This window comes from Gobius niger (assembly GCF_951799975.1).
Source record: "Gobius niger genome assembly, chromosome: 7".
NCBI lineage: Eukaryota > Metazoa > Chordata > Actinopteri > Gobiiformes > Gobiidae > Gobius > Gobius niger.
This window is the reverse complement of record NC_136858.1, coordinates 24,009,908-24,025,355: the sequence shown is the minus strand read 5'-3', so window position 1 is coordinate 24,025,355 and position 15,448 is coordinate 24,009,908. Positions and strand designations below refer to the sequence as shown.

Sequence of the window (15,448 nt, the reverse complement as noted above, 5' to 3'; positions counted from 1 at the left end):
TTGATGCACTTGCTCATGTTTGGGTGTTGGATTTAAGTTGAAATCGTAATCATTCATTATGTAAGATATGATACTGATGAAGGTCAGTGGTCCTTATACAGTGCATAGTTGTTTTTCCACCTGTACTTCCTGCAGTACCAATAATGTCCACAATAATGATTGGCTCAGCACATCCAGTGGACCCTGTTGCTTTAACAAATCCTGGAAGAGACAGATTACTACTGTGACCTACATTTCTTTGGCATTATACCCCCAGCCTCTTTCTTTCTATTGGCTAGTCGATCAAAAGTGGAGGATTATGGCTCTATGGAGTTGTGCGCACAAAAAGGGGATTAAAAGTGTCCTTTTAAGTTTTAACATTTTAACAGCATTCTGCCTGTGTTAATCAATGTCTTTGTTGTTTTTTAGGGTGGCCCACATAAACAGTGCAGCATGAACATTGGCTGCAGGCTTCTCCAGATGACACATTATGAGGAGCATGTGAAGGCAGATAAAAGCTAGGAGAGAGGAGACATGGGGACCCTATTGTTTGGTGTAATTGGAGTCCTGACTACCTTTGTACTATGCTTTATCCACATGCACCACTGTCAGACAGTCTGCAGCAGGCAGGTCTCTTCTGAATGGCATCCAAAGCAACACACAATACAAATGAATTGGACCCTGGCAGGGAACATTTGTTGGAACTTCTCCGAATGTTGGGAGTCCCAGGGGGCGGGCATTTTTCCCAGCGCAAAGTACCCGCAGTTATGTCCGCTTCATTTGCAACACGGCGACACACTTCTCATGTCAGCTGATGAAACTCTCAAACTATATGGTGTCAAGATCGTCAATGTGTCAGAACCCACCTTTGAGAGCTGTACAACTACACAGATAAAAGACCAGTATCTGTTCCCATATAATCTGAATGAAAGTGTGAGTGTTGATGCCAAGTTGCTCGTCCCGGGTCGTCATTACTTCATAGCCGCACATGATGGAGATACTCAACTCTGCAAACTCGGTCTAAGAATCAACGTGACAGTCAAAGCTCATCTTTGCCAGGCCTCTCCTCTGCTCAGGCCCTGTTCTGGGAACGGTATTTGTCAAACGGAGCTGTGGGAGAGTGCCTACCACTGCAGGTGTCGTCACCACTACTTTGGACGCTTTTGTGAGAAGTTTGATGTGTGTTTGGATAACCCCTGTGAAAACAAAGGCGTCTGCCTGAGCAATGGCACCACAGATCCACACCACAGGCCATATAAATGTCTATGTCCTCCACATTTCACAGGTAAGCGCAAACTATTTGATTTAAATGATTCTGAAGCAGTTGTTATACGGTAGTAGTAAAAACACAGAAACACAAAATCTTGTTATACAACATTGCAATTTTATTTGTTTCTGGCTTCATTTTTGTCTTCAGGGGTGAACTGCACTGAAATTATTGGGAGTGAAAACTGTGAGAGGATTTGTGAAAATGGGTCGTGTGTTCAAGAGTCTGCACAGTCCTTCAGATGCATCTGTGATACACAAGCCTCTGGTAAGGTTTTCAACATTTGTTTGTAAAGAAATCTGGATCAAGCAATAAGAAATACAGCGTACAGTAAAATACTTTTGTATTTGGCCATTCTATATTGTCAGAGGTGGTCAGCAACAAAATTAATTTACGTAAGGTTTAAGGGAATCTTCATGATCTGTTCTTCACTTCAGTTGTATTTTTGTGGAAAGTTATTACTTTTACCACATTTGAAAGATAAATGATACTTTCTACTCCACTACGTTACTATAAAAGCTCCAAAGTAGAAAGTTGGGTGTGTGTCCCATTTCAAATCTTTATGATGTCGACTCCTGAACCGTAGGGGCAATGTGCAGATGTGCTGTCAGTGCTGCGCACAACAAGGGAGAAAGTTTTGTTCCAATAGGTGGGGAAAGCACTTCTCTTTAGTCCTCATGGCTGGGGGCTGACATTGCTGTGATACCCCCCATAGTGGCTAGGGGTGACTCCAAAAGTTTTACCACAACATGGAAACCAATGGGGACATTACACGTTTTAAAAACAACTTAAAAGCCCGGCTCTAAAGACTGTTATTGTTTCTAAAAATACAGTTCATTCCCGTGACAACACTGAGAAGAGTAAAACATTTTTGTGTTCTAAATTGTCCCAAAGACTGCACTAAAGAAGACTGCATCTATTCGGTCTGAGCACAGAAATGTTGACTCATTTCTCAGTCCCTCTAGGATTTCGCGATGTTGTGATTGCAACTATTAATACATAATCAAACAAACTCCGCAAAATCAGTGCAGCATTGCAACTTTTCTAAAAGCCTGTAACTTTCTCGCACCTACTCCAAAAATCCGCGATTTCCTTTGCAACTATTCCTTAAAGGGGCTAGATGCAAGTTAGTAATTTTATGCTCACTACTGCCACCTCAGGTCTTATGCATAACTGCCACTTCTATATTAAGCTTGTGCATGACGGCACTTCGGACCCGAATTAATACCTTTTTGAGTGACAGTGCAGGATTTTAGAGTCTGTTGTGGTGAATAGGTCTGAGCTCATTCTACACATTAGGACATGGCTGGAACATGGAGGGGGATGAAAATACTTGGTTTTAACATTTTTAAACTCCTTGTATAGTCCCTTTAGAATCAGAATCAGAATAGTTTTTATTGCCATTGCTTGTAAACAGTTTCACAAACTATGAATTTTTCTTGATGAGACGTGCAACATTAGACATAGAAAACATATAACACAGAGTTTAGATAAAAAATAAGCTATCAACTTTAAACTATAAGGCTTTAGGGGCATGCATAGAATATTAAAATAAATAAGATAAGAATAAGATGTAAAATAGGGTAGACGACAACAATTGACATAGAACTACAGGATTGGATTTACATATGGTGCATAAAGTGATAAAGTGATATAAAGTGATAAGTGGTGCAGTGGATCTAAGTGCGGACATACCACACAGTGCAATAGAGCAGATTACAGTCTGTGAGTTATTAGGTCTCTTTAGCGTTCATGAGTCTGACGGCTGTGGGGAAAAAACTGTTCAACTGGCGGGATCTTTGGGTCTTGATAGACCGTAGCCTCTTGCCTGAGGGGAGAGGGGTGAATAGTCCGTGTCCAGGGTGAAAAGGGTCAGCAATGATCCGACCTACACGCCTCCGTGTCCTGGAGGTGAACAGAACTTTGAGACATGGAAGCTTACAGCCAATCACCCTCTCAGCAGCACGAACAATACTTTAAAGGAATAGGCCACCGTTTTTACATACTAAGATATGTTCTTACCTCACTTTAGACGTGTTAATATATCCCCGTCTGGTCTTTGTCCGTGCGCTCTGTCAGGCAAACGGAGCACATACGCAGCCTCTCCCACATGTCACATAGCTCCAAAAAAGCTCACGATAGAAGCTACCAAGCTCTTCCACGTGTTCCCTATTTAAATAAAGTTACGTGAAGTGTTTTCATGCGAAGTATATTTACACAGAAATGTAGCATGTCGATGTTATAAGCAAATAAAAAGGGGGACTATATTGTGAGGCGTAATGATACGAGGAGCAAAACGTCCGCGCAGTAACTCCTAAAGACTTCCCCCGCTCACTTCCGTCAATAACCTTTAGGAGTTACTGCGCGGACGTTTTACTCCTCGTATCATTACGCCTCACAATATAGTGCCCCTTTTTATTTGCTTATAAAATCGACACGTTACATTTCTGTGTAAATATACTTCGCATGAAAACACTTCACGTAACTTTATTTAAATAGGGAACACGTGGAAGAGCTTGGTAGCTTCTATCGTGAGCTTTTTTGGAGCTATGTGACATGTGGGAGAGGCTGCGTATGTGCTCCGTTGGCCTGGCAGAGCGCACGGACAAAGACCAGACGGGGATATATTAACACGTCTAAAGTGAGGTAAGAGCATATCACAGTATGTAAAAACGGTGGCCTATTCCTTTAACTCCGCAAATTATGCGCAACATAAGTGAGTTTCTGATCAGTTCAATCCATTTAAATTGTGATATTCAGGCATAGGCAGTCAGGCTCAGCGCATCTGTGGGTTTAAGCCATTCAGACTGAAGCGAGGACTTTCGCATCTGTTTCGCCTCCTCTTTCTCGCCTGAGTCCACTGTATGATCCTACCACTCTCTGTACAAGTTGCTTTTCTCTGCAACTGGATCTTTATTGGCGATAAAGGCTTTATCTTACCGATACACGTTGCGTGTGCATTTAGATCGCTTCACTTCTTGCAAAGGCGTTAGTGTGAGGGACGCAAATGAGTGTGCTGCGCAAATAAAGGAGTCACAGTTCTGTTGAACTGGAGCCGAAGCTCAATGTCGATGTGTGAAATAAACAGACATTCGTCCTTTCGTGTGTTCTTCTCGGATTCTCATTCATGGCCTCCTTTCATCAGATTTGTGTGGATTCAGAGCCTGGCGCTCACAGCAACAGGCAGGTGCCTGTTTGCTCCTCCCACTGTCCACAGCTGTGCGGAGGAGACGAAAGGGGAGGGGAGAGCACATAATTCTGTTTTGAATAACACCTATTTTAAGTCTTTTCTTATTCCCCAAAGTCTCTTTGGTTAAAACTGATGTAAAATGCTAAGGAAAGTTTAATTTTAATTTTTGAAAAAAAATCTCAACTTATCATCACAACTTTTGGAAGACCCGCGAAATCAGCCATTTTAGCCAATCACAAAAAATGCCTGTGAAATCCTGAAGGGACTGACTTCTACAGTGCCCTTCTTGTTCGGTACGGGATCGTTGCATACCATGCAACCATAGAGCAGAGCAAAACACAAATTGAGATATTTGTCCTGAGGGTCAGGAAGCTGACGAACACGAAAGATATTCCTTCCATGAAAGACATTTTTCAAAGCTCTGTCCACATCCAAGCTCAGAAAATCATTGAGATTTTCTGAACGATGAATATGAAATTCTCCCATCAGGCAGACGTAACAGAGCACACAGTTTCAAGAGCAACTGATACAAGCTCTCATTCCTCCTGTACTCTGTGTCTCTTTTAAATAAATGACAGGGAAAAGAGCAGGTGAAGAGGCCATCATAACTGTGATAAACTGTATTGCCTTATTGTGATGTACTGGCCGTAACTGACTAACTGAATGTCCTACGTGAACATGCTCTGTAGGAGGAGACCGAGCTGCATTATGTACAAAGTTATTATTCACAATACCTATTTGGCATACCTGGGACGTTTCCTCTTCTAACATTATTTACTGGAGTGGGATCTACAGAAATTAATGTTCCTAAAACGTATCGTAGCTGTAGATTAAAATATGTTATTAAGAAATTCTAAATTAACATCAGGCTTCATAGTGTCCTTCTTAGTTACTCGTTTGCTGTTTGAAATGTAGCTCATTATTGCTGCTGGAGCTAAGTGTGGAAGCTTCATAATGACACATTGCCTCCTCAGCCATTAGATAACAAATCTCCACTTGCTCCGGTATTGGAGCTGGGTTAATTACTGTGACACACAAACAAGATGCAAGTCTCGCAGTTGCCCTCAATATCACTGTCGGCTGTATAACCAAGGTGCACTGAACCTTCTCAAGACAAACTCCAGGTGGCTCCTCGGTGATTCATTGTTTGGTTGGAGCTCCATTTGTCCTGGCACCGTACGTGAACTGCCACCACTTTTGCATCTACAGTCTTGTTTTGGGGATGGAGTTTGAAGGTTATTTCGTGTGGGAGGGGGGACTGTTGTGAAATAAATATCACAAAAATACGTCCACTAAAGTGATCCTAAACGGCAATAAAGGTTCCACACAGTGTTGAGAGTGAATTGGCGCTTAGGTATTAAACATTAAGAAATTAAGATGAATTGTGAACTGCTTGTTGCAGTTTGAACGCCCAGGTTATGTCCTACAACTGTATTTATCTTTATTAACTGCTTCATGAGGCTCAAAGACATAGTTTGAAGGTTACAAAGCCTGCAGCTCTGTCACAGCCAGTTTGCTTTGCAGGCAATTAACGGAAGTCTGAGAGGGTTTTGGCATATCTGAAAATGATCAAATTACCCAACCGGTGTGTTTTTTTGTTTTTTTTTGCTTAAGTCCTTTTGCTTGTTCTAATGCGCTTTAATTGGTGGTATAGCAAGAAGTAAGCAGCCGCTCTGGGCGTCTGGCACAGTCCTGGTGTCCTGCTGTCCCATCAGCTTCTTGGGAGTTCTGTGGAGCTGGAGTTTCCTGTACCTCCGGCTGCAGTCGCCTCATTAATCAAGTGAAGTTAGTGGCTGCTCCTGCGCTGGCTGCCCTCACAGGCCAAAGTCTATGCGCACAGAATAATGAGCCAAACTCATGGGACGTTTCAAATGAGATTTCCTTTTGATTTGACTCTCCTCTGGATGGGCCCAAGGGTGTTTGTTGTGGGCTGTTGCCACCGTCGGAGGGTGATTTTCATTTAGGGGGGTGGTGTTAATTGTTTTGAAACTTTGGTGAAATACAACTAGATCCTTTTAATAAAAAAAAAAATAGTTTAATCTTGGAACAGGTGCATGCCAATAGATGTAAGATCTTTCAAAACAAAATTAATATACTATAGTGAAATATTTAAAGGGGCTAGATGCAAGTTAGCCATCTTATACACACTACCGCCACCTCAGGTCATACATGTGACCGCACCTTCTATATTAAGCTTGTGCATGACGGCACTTCGGACCCGAATTAACACCTTTTTGAGTGACAGTGCAGGATTTTAGCAGCAGTTGTGGTGAACAGGTCTGGGCTCATTCTACACCTTAGGACATTGTTGGAACATGTAGGGGGAGGAAAATACATAATTTTAACATTTTTAAACTCCGTACCTAGTCCCTTTAACTTGTCTTCTTTGTCTGTATTTATTTACCTGTATGGTAATAAACTGACTGGGTTTATTAAAATGAGGATTGTGTGCAATGAATTTTAGTTTGTAGCATAGCTATCATGCTTAATTGTTACAACGTACAATGAAGGGCAATGTAAGTCGAATTCCTCAGTTTGTGAAGGCCTAACTTTAAAACAAAGCTGACTTTCTTGTGGACAATAAAGTGCAGTGGAAGGCAGCCCTGCAGTTGTACCACGCGCAGTAAGATTGATGCCCACAGAGGAGGCTACCCGAGGCCTTGGGGACGTGGGAGCTTGTATCAGCAGGGGATTAAAGAAAAATATGCATAGAAAGATGTACTGGTAAGATAAATGTGCAGGCCCCTTGTGAAGAACACAAAACTGAAAAGTCTCTTCTGGGAATACCATCAAATTTTACTCACCTTGAACCGGCTGCAGATTTGAGCTAAAATTATCCTTTGCATACAATGTCACTATACGTTATGGCACTATACGACTCCACCTCTTTGCATAGCAGTTTCACAGGATGCTCAAAGGTTTGACTTTACAGTTTAGTCTAAATAACTTACAATGTACCCTATATCAACTGATAAAGTGGTTTAATTGCATTTGCCTAGTCATTATTTGATTACCGTTTAAATTTCTGACTGAACCGTGAACATGTCAATATTCAAAAGCTGTGTCCATAGATAAATTAATTGCACCAGATGAAGGTGAGGTGCAGTTGTGTTAATGCTATAAAAGCATGGAAGACTGCCAAGCCTCATTATGATGCTTATCCCTAACTTCATTTATATTTCATGCCATGTGTCCCTGACATCCGTGGATGCCAGCACCGAAGGATCCGCTGTTGCACTAACATTCATATAAACACACAGCGTGAAGCACAACAGCCGGAGATGCAGCCATTCTCCGTCTCAAGGACTGAGCTGTTGGAGGGCACACTCCCAGAGCTTTGTTTAAACCTCCCTGTGAGCACCATCTTTGGTTCTGCCACATGTGAACCCAATTATTCACTGTGTCTTTTTGAAAGACACGCGCCCATGTTTCTAGTTTAGCTCTTGCTTTTTGTCTGTTCGGCCTAAAGGGGTGACAGTAGCTCAGGAGATAATACAGGGAGGCTATAACCACAAGGTCAGTGGTTTCATATAAGCTGCTAAAGGTGAATTCAAGCAAATTATATGTTTTACTCTAATTACACAAAAATAAAAACACACACACAAAAATGTACATCTATATGCTGTGAGATTGCTGGCTCTTTGACTTTGATTTTGAATTCCTGATTGGATGCTCGTACTGGCCCTACAGGAGCTGCTTTTGAAGCAGATGTGAAGATAGTTGCTTTATAAATGGCTGAAATCTTAAAGAAAATAAGTGATTTCACATGGGTTTGGTTGGATTGCTCTTACACTCTGGTCTCTGCTGTAGTCAATTTCTTCTTGCCATCAGTCAGATGGTGAGATAAGATCTTGACAGCTCGGCTGCGACACTGTTTATAGTTCATTTTACATGGTTATGAGAAGATTTGCTTGGCGTGTACACAGGGAGAGCAGGAAGGCTCTGCACCACTCCCACATCTAGAATGATTAAACATGTCAATCTAGGCTTCCTCAGTGAATTATAAATCGCATCACTGGCGTCTTTCTAGACATTAACTCGCGTCGAATTGCTTTGATGTAATTTCCAACCCGTCCCCTGTTAGTTTTTCCTATTAGCCACTTAGATTTAAATAGTTTTAAGCATATTAAATAAGCAACAAGGGGGAAGGCCTCTACTTGACAGTGTTCTTCTGCAATACAATTCCTCGCTCTGACTTAAGTGAGATAATCTTATTTTATCTGTTTATAGGAGTAAACACTCATATTTCAAGCCCCTTTTGAGGCTTTTTCTATCAGAAACACACCTGAAGATAAGTGTGGTTTTGTATTTTATTGCGGAGATAGGGATAATACCACGTCCAGCCTCAACAAACAAATACCAATTAAATAATGTCTTGCGTCCTTTAGTCTTGCGTTAAGATGCTTCAAATATTCCAATAATAATATGCATCATACCATCACATCTTTGTCAAAATCTCCATGCGACAATTGCACATGTAAGTTTAACATTTCCCCCTGTACAGGTGTATTAATACTATGATTATTATCTGTGTCTGTGCACAGGCCCACCGTGTCAGCAAAGGAAACGCCAATGTGACCCAGATCCCTGCAGTAACGGAGGCACGTGTGTGGAGGGGCCTGGTGGATTCATGTGCCTGTGTCCAGAGAGATTCCGGGGGGTCCGTTGCGAGTTCCACGACGTCCCCAACTGCACATCTTCAACATGTCATCGGGAACAGCTGTGCATTGCAGGAGCGCATGTGAGAAATTGATATATCTCAACGAAAGAGCTGGCATGTCAAAATTAACATTGCATTTTGAAGCAAGATCAAATAGGTTCAATTTGAAGGCTGCAAGAGCAATTAATATTTCCTCCTGAAGATGAGTGGAGGAAGAGAGAGCGGTTGCTGAGGTTTTGACTGAACAACCCAGTGCATATTTAAGTACTAGTTTGATATGGGGCTCTTCAAAAGCTCCCAGTAATAGAGCGCCTGCTGACATGTTCACCTTTCACTGCAAATGTTATTGTCTTATATTTTACAAAAGCTGTGGCATTCAAGAAGCTTCACGCAGGGAAATGCAATAATGGTCTAATTGTCCAATGTTGACCTTTATGTCTCCAAGCAGTGTTATTCTTCATCAAAATTGTGCCCCATTAAACTATATGCAAATGCACACATGAGCATACAACAATGAATAATGACTCTTTTGTCTCACCAAAATTGACATCAAACTATCAACTTAATTTCCGTCTCATTGTAAGTTAAATAGAATAGTCTTTGTGTGTTTATGATATTCAAATTCTTTATAAACTTATTATTAGGACAGGTAGTGTTGCTTGATAACTGAAATAATATGTACTCTAGCTATACTCTATACTCTAACCCTAACCTACTAATAGTACTAATACACATTGTTGTACTACTGTGTATGTACTACATAGGTACAAGTTAGTACAGTTTGTTACAAAGCAGATTACATTGTACTAAATTTAGTGAGGTGCAATGTATCAAGGTAGTGTAAAACAAAGAGTAGCCAACATGGTAGATAACATTTACATCTTCAACATGTTTAACACGCTGCTTTAGTTTTATAGATGTGCGATATGTCTAAATATATATGGGAGTCACGTGACATAAGATTAGATAATAGATCATCAAATTGAGTACAGTAGGAGAGACAAAGCTATTATATTGTCTGTTTTTAAAAGAGAGTATGTTTTTTAGCTAGAGTATGGTATGTACATGTAACCTGCATTATTTGCTCCTGTCTGCAGACTCCTCAGTGCAGCCACAGCCGACACAATCTCTGCAGCCCTTCACCGTGTCACAACAATGCCACCTGTGTGTCCAAGGGAAGTGACTACATCTGCGGGTAAAAAAAGAAAAACAACACACACCTTAATGATCATTTCTAATAGGTACATGCATGCATACATTGATCTGTGCACTGCCTTATAAAAGTATTTACACATTATCAAATTGGAATCGGTGCAGTTCATTCAGTGATTTCAATGTTTGGCAATGGGTCTTCGTCTCCATCAGTTTGTGGGTAACTTCACTCCTTTCAGGTTTGATTGATGGTCATTGAGTATTTAATTCTCTGGACTCTGTACATTGTTTTGTGGAGATGTGCGATGAAAGCTGAAAAGCCAAGATTTTGTTAGTATTTGATGAACTCAGATTCTTTGCGATACCGAAAATTGAAAGAGAACTTTATATACACCCTGGGCATTAGCTTTAACCATTTGCTGTCAGAAAGCCTCTAATGCTACAGGCTGAGGGCAGATCAAAGTGTGCCTTTGATGCCCGATTCTTATCACACACTGACACACCGCACTTCCTGCTTTAACCAGCTCCTGCGTTTTATATCAGAATCAACAACCACTTCCAAAAATGTCAGTGAACATTTTAAATGTTTTCATTATATATATATATATTTTTGTTAGGCAATTAATTATCTTTTTGGTTGCTTGGAAGAACACATAATAATAATAATCCCATAATAATAATAACAATAACTTATTCATGGTTACAGTATTTACCCTTTAACTTGAACAAAGAGTTTTTATTATTTAAAAGCTTCAAAAGATAGAAGTCAAGTTCACCTTGCTTACTGTAAAGAAAAAATTAGATTGAGTGATCCTTTACAGTAAACCAGACACGCGTGCTTCATAAACAACAGTTTCAGCCGCTCTGTAACTATTAATTTAGCGGCTGAGGTCAGACCATAATGGGCACACGTGGTCCTACTTCCCAAAGAGGTCATAAAGAAAACAACATTATGTCCCGGCTTATCTCGTAAACAAATCAAAATGGCTTGTTAGGTCGGCTGGCCCGGGGTGAATTAATTTTGACGACACTGTCTTTTCCTCTCAACAGATGTCTGAGAGGATTTTCCGGGAAGAATTGCGAAGAAATAATTGACTACTGCAGGCTGCTCAATATCAGCTGCCTAAATGAGGGTTTGTGCTTGAGTGCAATTGGTTCATATCAGGTAAGTAATTCAATGTTTGAGCCTTAATGAAATAGTTTAAGCCAGACAAAATATGACCGACGCCGATATATGATATATGATGCTGCCAATGTAACAAATAACACAAATTGGGTTCCTCTTATCCTTCACCACATTGTTAATGTCATCGCCATATTATTGTCATTTTGTATTTGCTCAAACCGTCAGCCGACAAATATCCAATGCTACTGTGTATATATTGCAGTTTCCACAATAGTAACATGTTGTCGTGTATGTAAGCTATTTGTACCATAATTGATTCTTGCTTCTGTTACATTTTTTTGTTGCGCAAAACGTTGGCTACATCAATATTAAAAGAAAAAGAAAAGAGTCTTTGAAAGGTTCACAATATCATTCATCAAGCTCTCTTCCTTTGGTTAAACATGCCATTTAGCAATTTGGATGATTTTATTTTACTTCTTGGAGCACATTAATGCCCCAGAGCTCCTAATTATTCTCTCTTGTGTTCCATTAGACCTTTGAGACCTTGAGTAATCTGATATAATCTTTTTGTAGGATAAGAAAAGTAGAAATCCATCGCGGGTCAGACTTAATCAAAAGAGATTTTTGCTGCAAATTCTGCCTTTTTATTTCTTACAAAATAAAAGTTCCATTGACAAAATAAATATTTCAGTATGTTAGTTATATAAAGGTTAGGGATGCACCGATCGGATATTGGAGCCAATACTGAAAAAACACGCTATTGGGTATTGGCTGCAAATATTCGATTATGAACCAATAAAGGTTTTGGCTTTTTTCGCATTAAAAACACAACTTTCTTACCACCTAAATCTAAGTGGTGTGTAGGCAAGAGTGTGCAATTTAATGCTTTGGAATGAATGAAGTGTGTGTTGATTTTAATGCTGTTTTGGGGAAATGTATTATTCTGTATTAGTATTTTTATGACTTTGTCTGTTGACATCAGTCTGCCCAGAGACTACAGGTGGAAATTAGCACAAGTGCTATAACCTGGTACAATGCATCTCTCCCTTTGAGGTTAATGTATATTGTACACTGTCCCTGCTCAAATAAATAAATAAACTAAACTAAACTAAGTGAATATGGGCATGTTGTATGTCATTGTAAAGCTAAGAACCTGGAGAATTCAATAGCTGACCTCCACAAACATATTGTTGATCGCCGTGCAAAATTCTGTGGTTAGTAGCACGCTAATTCTAACGAAAGCTAATCAAGGCAGGGTCAGAAACTAAGATAGAAATACCTAAATTAGCCTAATAAATTAAATTACCACAGCTGAAGCCAAGTGTTTGTATTTTAGTACAGGAAATAACTGATCTAACATATTTTTAATGATCAGATCACTTCATGTGAGTTGTTTATATTAAAAGGACTATACAGAGTTTAAAAATGTTAAAACTAAGTATGTCATTCCCCTACATGTTCTAGCCATGTCGTAATGTGTAGAATGAGCCCAGACCTACAGTATTCACCACAACTGCCTCTAAAATCCTGCACTGTCACTCAATAAGTTGTTACTTCGTGTCTGAAGTACCGTCATGCACGAGCTTAATATAGAAGCTGCAGTTGCGCGTAAGTCTTGAGCTGCATTACTGAGGATAAAATGACCAACTTGCATCTAGTTTCTTTAATGTGACCTAAAGCCTCATCATATACCCAAGGAAATTTATTGTAGAAAAGTCATCCTTGTTAAAGAGTTTATCCATAGATATAATTGATAATTGATCTGTAACATGACAGTAAAATATGACTTTATTGATCTTACAGTGGAGAAGAGTCAATGATTTTTTTCACTTAGAGAAAGCCACTTTTAAAAAAGTCACTTGGTATTGATAAACATACGGCAGATACTCAAACCCCAGTAACGGTATCGGTAGCAAAAAAGCTTGATCTGTGCATCTCTAATAAAAGTATAAAGATTCAGTGTGTGAATGTCTTTTGAAATTTGAAGCGTGGAGTCAAATCCACATTTGTTAATATCTTTAGTTTTGGTTATTTGACTCGTTTGATTGGGACCATGTGCAGGCGCATTCATCAAAATGTATGAAAAGATGCTTTGTACTAGACGTTTGCTCTTGGGGCTTATTTCCATCTGCATTCCCTGAGACACGTCTTTTGCAAATGCCCTTACTGGTTCAGCTTGTTCTAATTAATTAGTATTGGAACAAAAGATAATTATATTTGATTGGCCATTACATTTTATATATAGTCATTTATATTCCGCTTCGTGGATAGAGAATTCCCATACATAATTATTCTTATATCACTGAGTAGATGCAAAATTACAGTTTCAAAGTTTAGTTCAGAGTTGTTGTCCTCATCTCGCCTTATTTTCCTGCAGTGTGTCTGTGCCCCGGGATGGACTGGAGAGTTTTGTCAATACGCAGCAGATGCTTGTCTGATAAATACAAACCACTGTGTGAACGGTGCCACGTGCATCACAACGAATCAGCCGTCATCTCCTCCTCAGTTTGTCTGCAAGTGCACCCCTGGCTTCACAGGTGAGAACAAATACTTCTGCTTAAATCTGTCTCTCTAACTTTCTATTGGTCAGTATAAGGAACTGAGTCCAACACTTTAGAGGAAGTAAGCAGTGATGGTTTAATTCAGGAAACCATCTGACAAATTTGAAATGGTTATTGTGAAGCTGATGTTAATAATGCACATATATTGTATAATGCTACTAGCGCTACCGAACATTATTCGTGATGTGTGTTTTAATGTTGTGGCACCTGCCTGGGGACTGCAGATGGAAATTAGCCTCAGCTAAATCTGATACAAAGCATCTTTTCTTTTAGATTAATGTATACATGGTCCCTGTCAAAAAAACTAATAAACTAAACTAAAACTAAGTAAGGAATACATTTACAACATGTGACAGTAGTATATGATGGAAAAACTACTACTAGGATGCGCAACAGATTATTCGCATATCTACCAGTACATAATTGCAAATAGTGCAGAGGGAATAACAAGTGCATAATTACGGGTACTGGGACATTTCAATAAGATATAATCTTTGAATTTTACTACCTATGGGGAATGTATACAGTATTCTTGCGTTTCAGTCACGCAATTTTCCTTAATGTAGATGCCATTTTGACATTTTACTTTGAACAGAATGTGCATACAATCCTATTTTCAATGTAATGTTTCTTATACATATTGATTACGGGGTAGATGCACATAAGCTTTCACATGAGCCTACTCCTTTTGAGCATCTGTAACGGTACAGTGACCTGTATAAAGAGTAGAAAAAAACAACTAAACTAAACTATAGTAATTACAAAAAAAATACAAATTTCTAACAAGATTACTGTACACAAAAGGTCACATTTTGTACTGCTAATGACGCAATTTTGACTATTTAAAAGTTCTTCAAAAATATACATTTTTGCATTATTGGATCCAGTCCGATATATTTGATCACATGTACTTGGTGAGCAAGGTGACAAGGATCAAACCAATATGATTCTTCTGACACATCTGCTGTGACAAGCACAACACTGAATCTGATTGATTACACACTCCCACGCATTCAAACAAACTAAGACCTTTGATGATCCTAAAGCACGGGTTCCCAAACCTTTCAGGCCACAACCCCCAAAATCACTCAATCGAGACCCCCTTCTGTAAAATGTAATTCGAATTTATAATAATTTAAGGTGTAAAACATTTAAAATCTGGTTTCATAATGTTAGTTTTGAAACTGTATTTTGATATTTTACTTAATTTCACTAAAATTGATCAAAACTAAGAGTAGATGATAGAGCTTGATATGAGATAACTTTAAAAGATAATTATCTCCTTTGATACATACTGAATTAAAGTAAGAAGCATTTTGATGCCTTGTAGTATTGTTAATCTAATATTGTGTAACATTGATTTTAATCCCACCGTTTATCGTGGATGTCAGTTGCAGAAGCCAAATGTACTAATTCCTTGGATAAAACAGTATCATATGATAAAGCATCAGTGGAAAATTAAATTGTACTGAAATGAAATAAAGCAAACATCTTCTTTATGTGTCAAGATCAA

At 39.3% G+C, this 15,448-nt stretch overlaps 1 protein-coding gene across 1 annotated transcript in view; it reads left to right on the top strand.

Moving 5' to 3' along the window:
- Nucleotides 1–513: 513 nt before the first annotated feature.
- eys (eyes shut homolog) overlaps nt 514–15,448 on the top strand; it is a gene marked incomplete at its 5' end in the record, with an annotated part of 148,796 nt that continues 133,861 nt past the window's right edge. Inside the window, 6 exons of the mRNA XM_079559411.1 lie at nt 514–1,264; nt 1,397–1,513; nt 8,981–9,177; nt 10,194–10,291; nt 11,299–11,413; nt 13,752–13,911. Coding sequence (XP_079415537.1) covers nt 514–1,264; nt 1,397–1,513; nt 8,981–9,177; nt 10,194–10,291; nt 11,299–11,413; nt 13,752–13,911 — 1,438 coding nt within the window. The remainder of the gene's footprint in view (nt 1,265–1,396; nt 1,514–8,980; nt 9,178–10,193; nt 10,292–11,298; nt 11,414–13,751; nt 13,912–15,448) is intronic.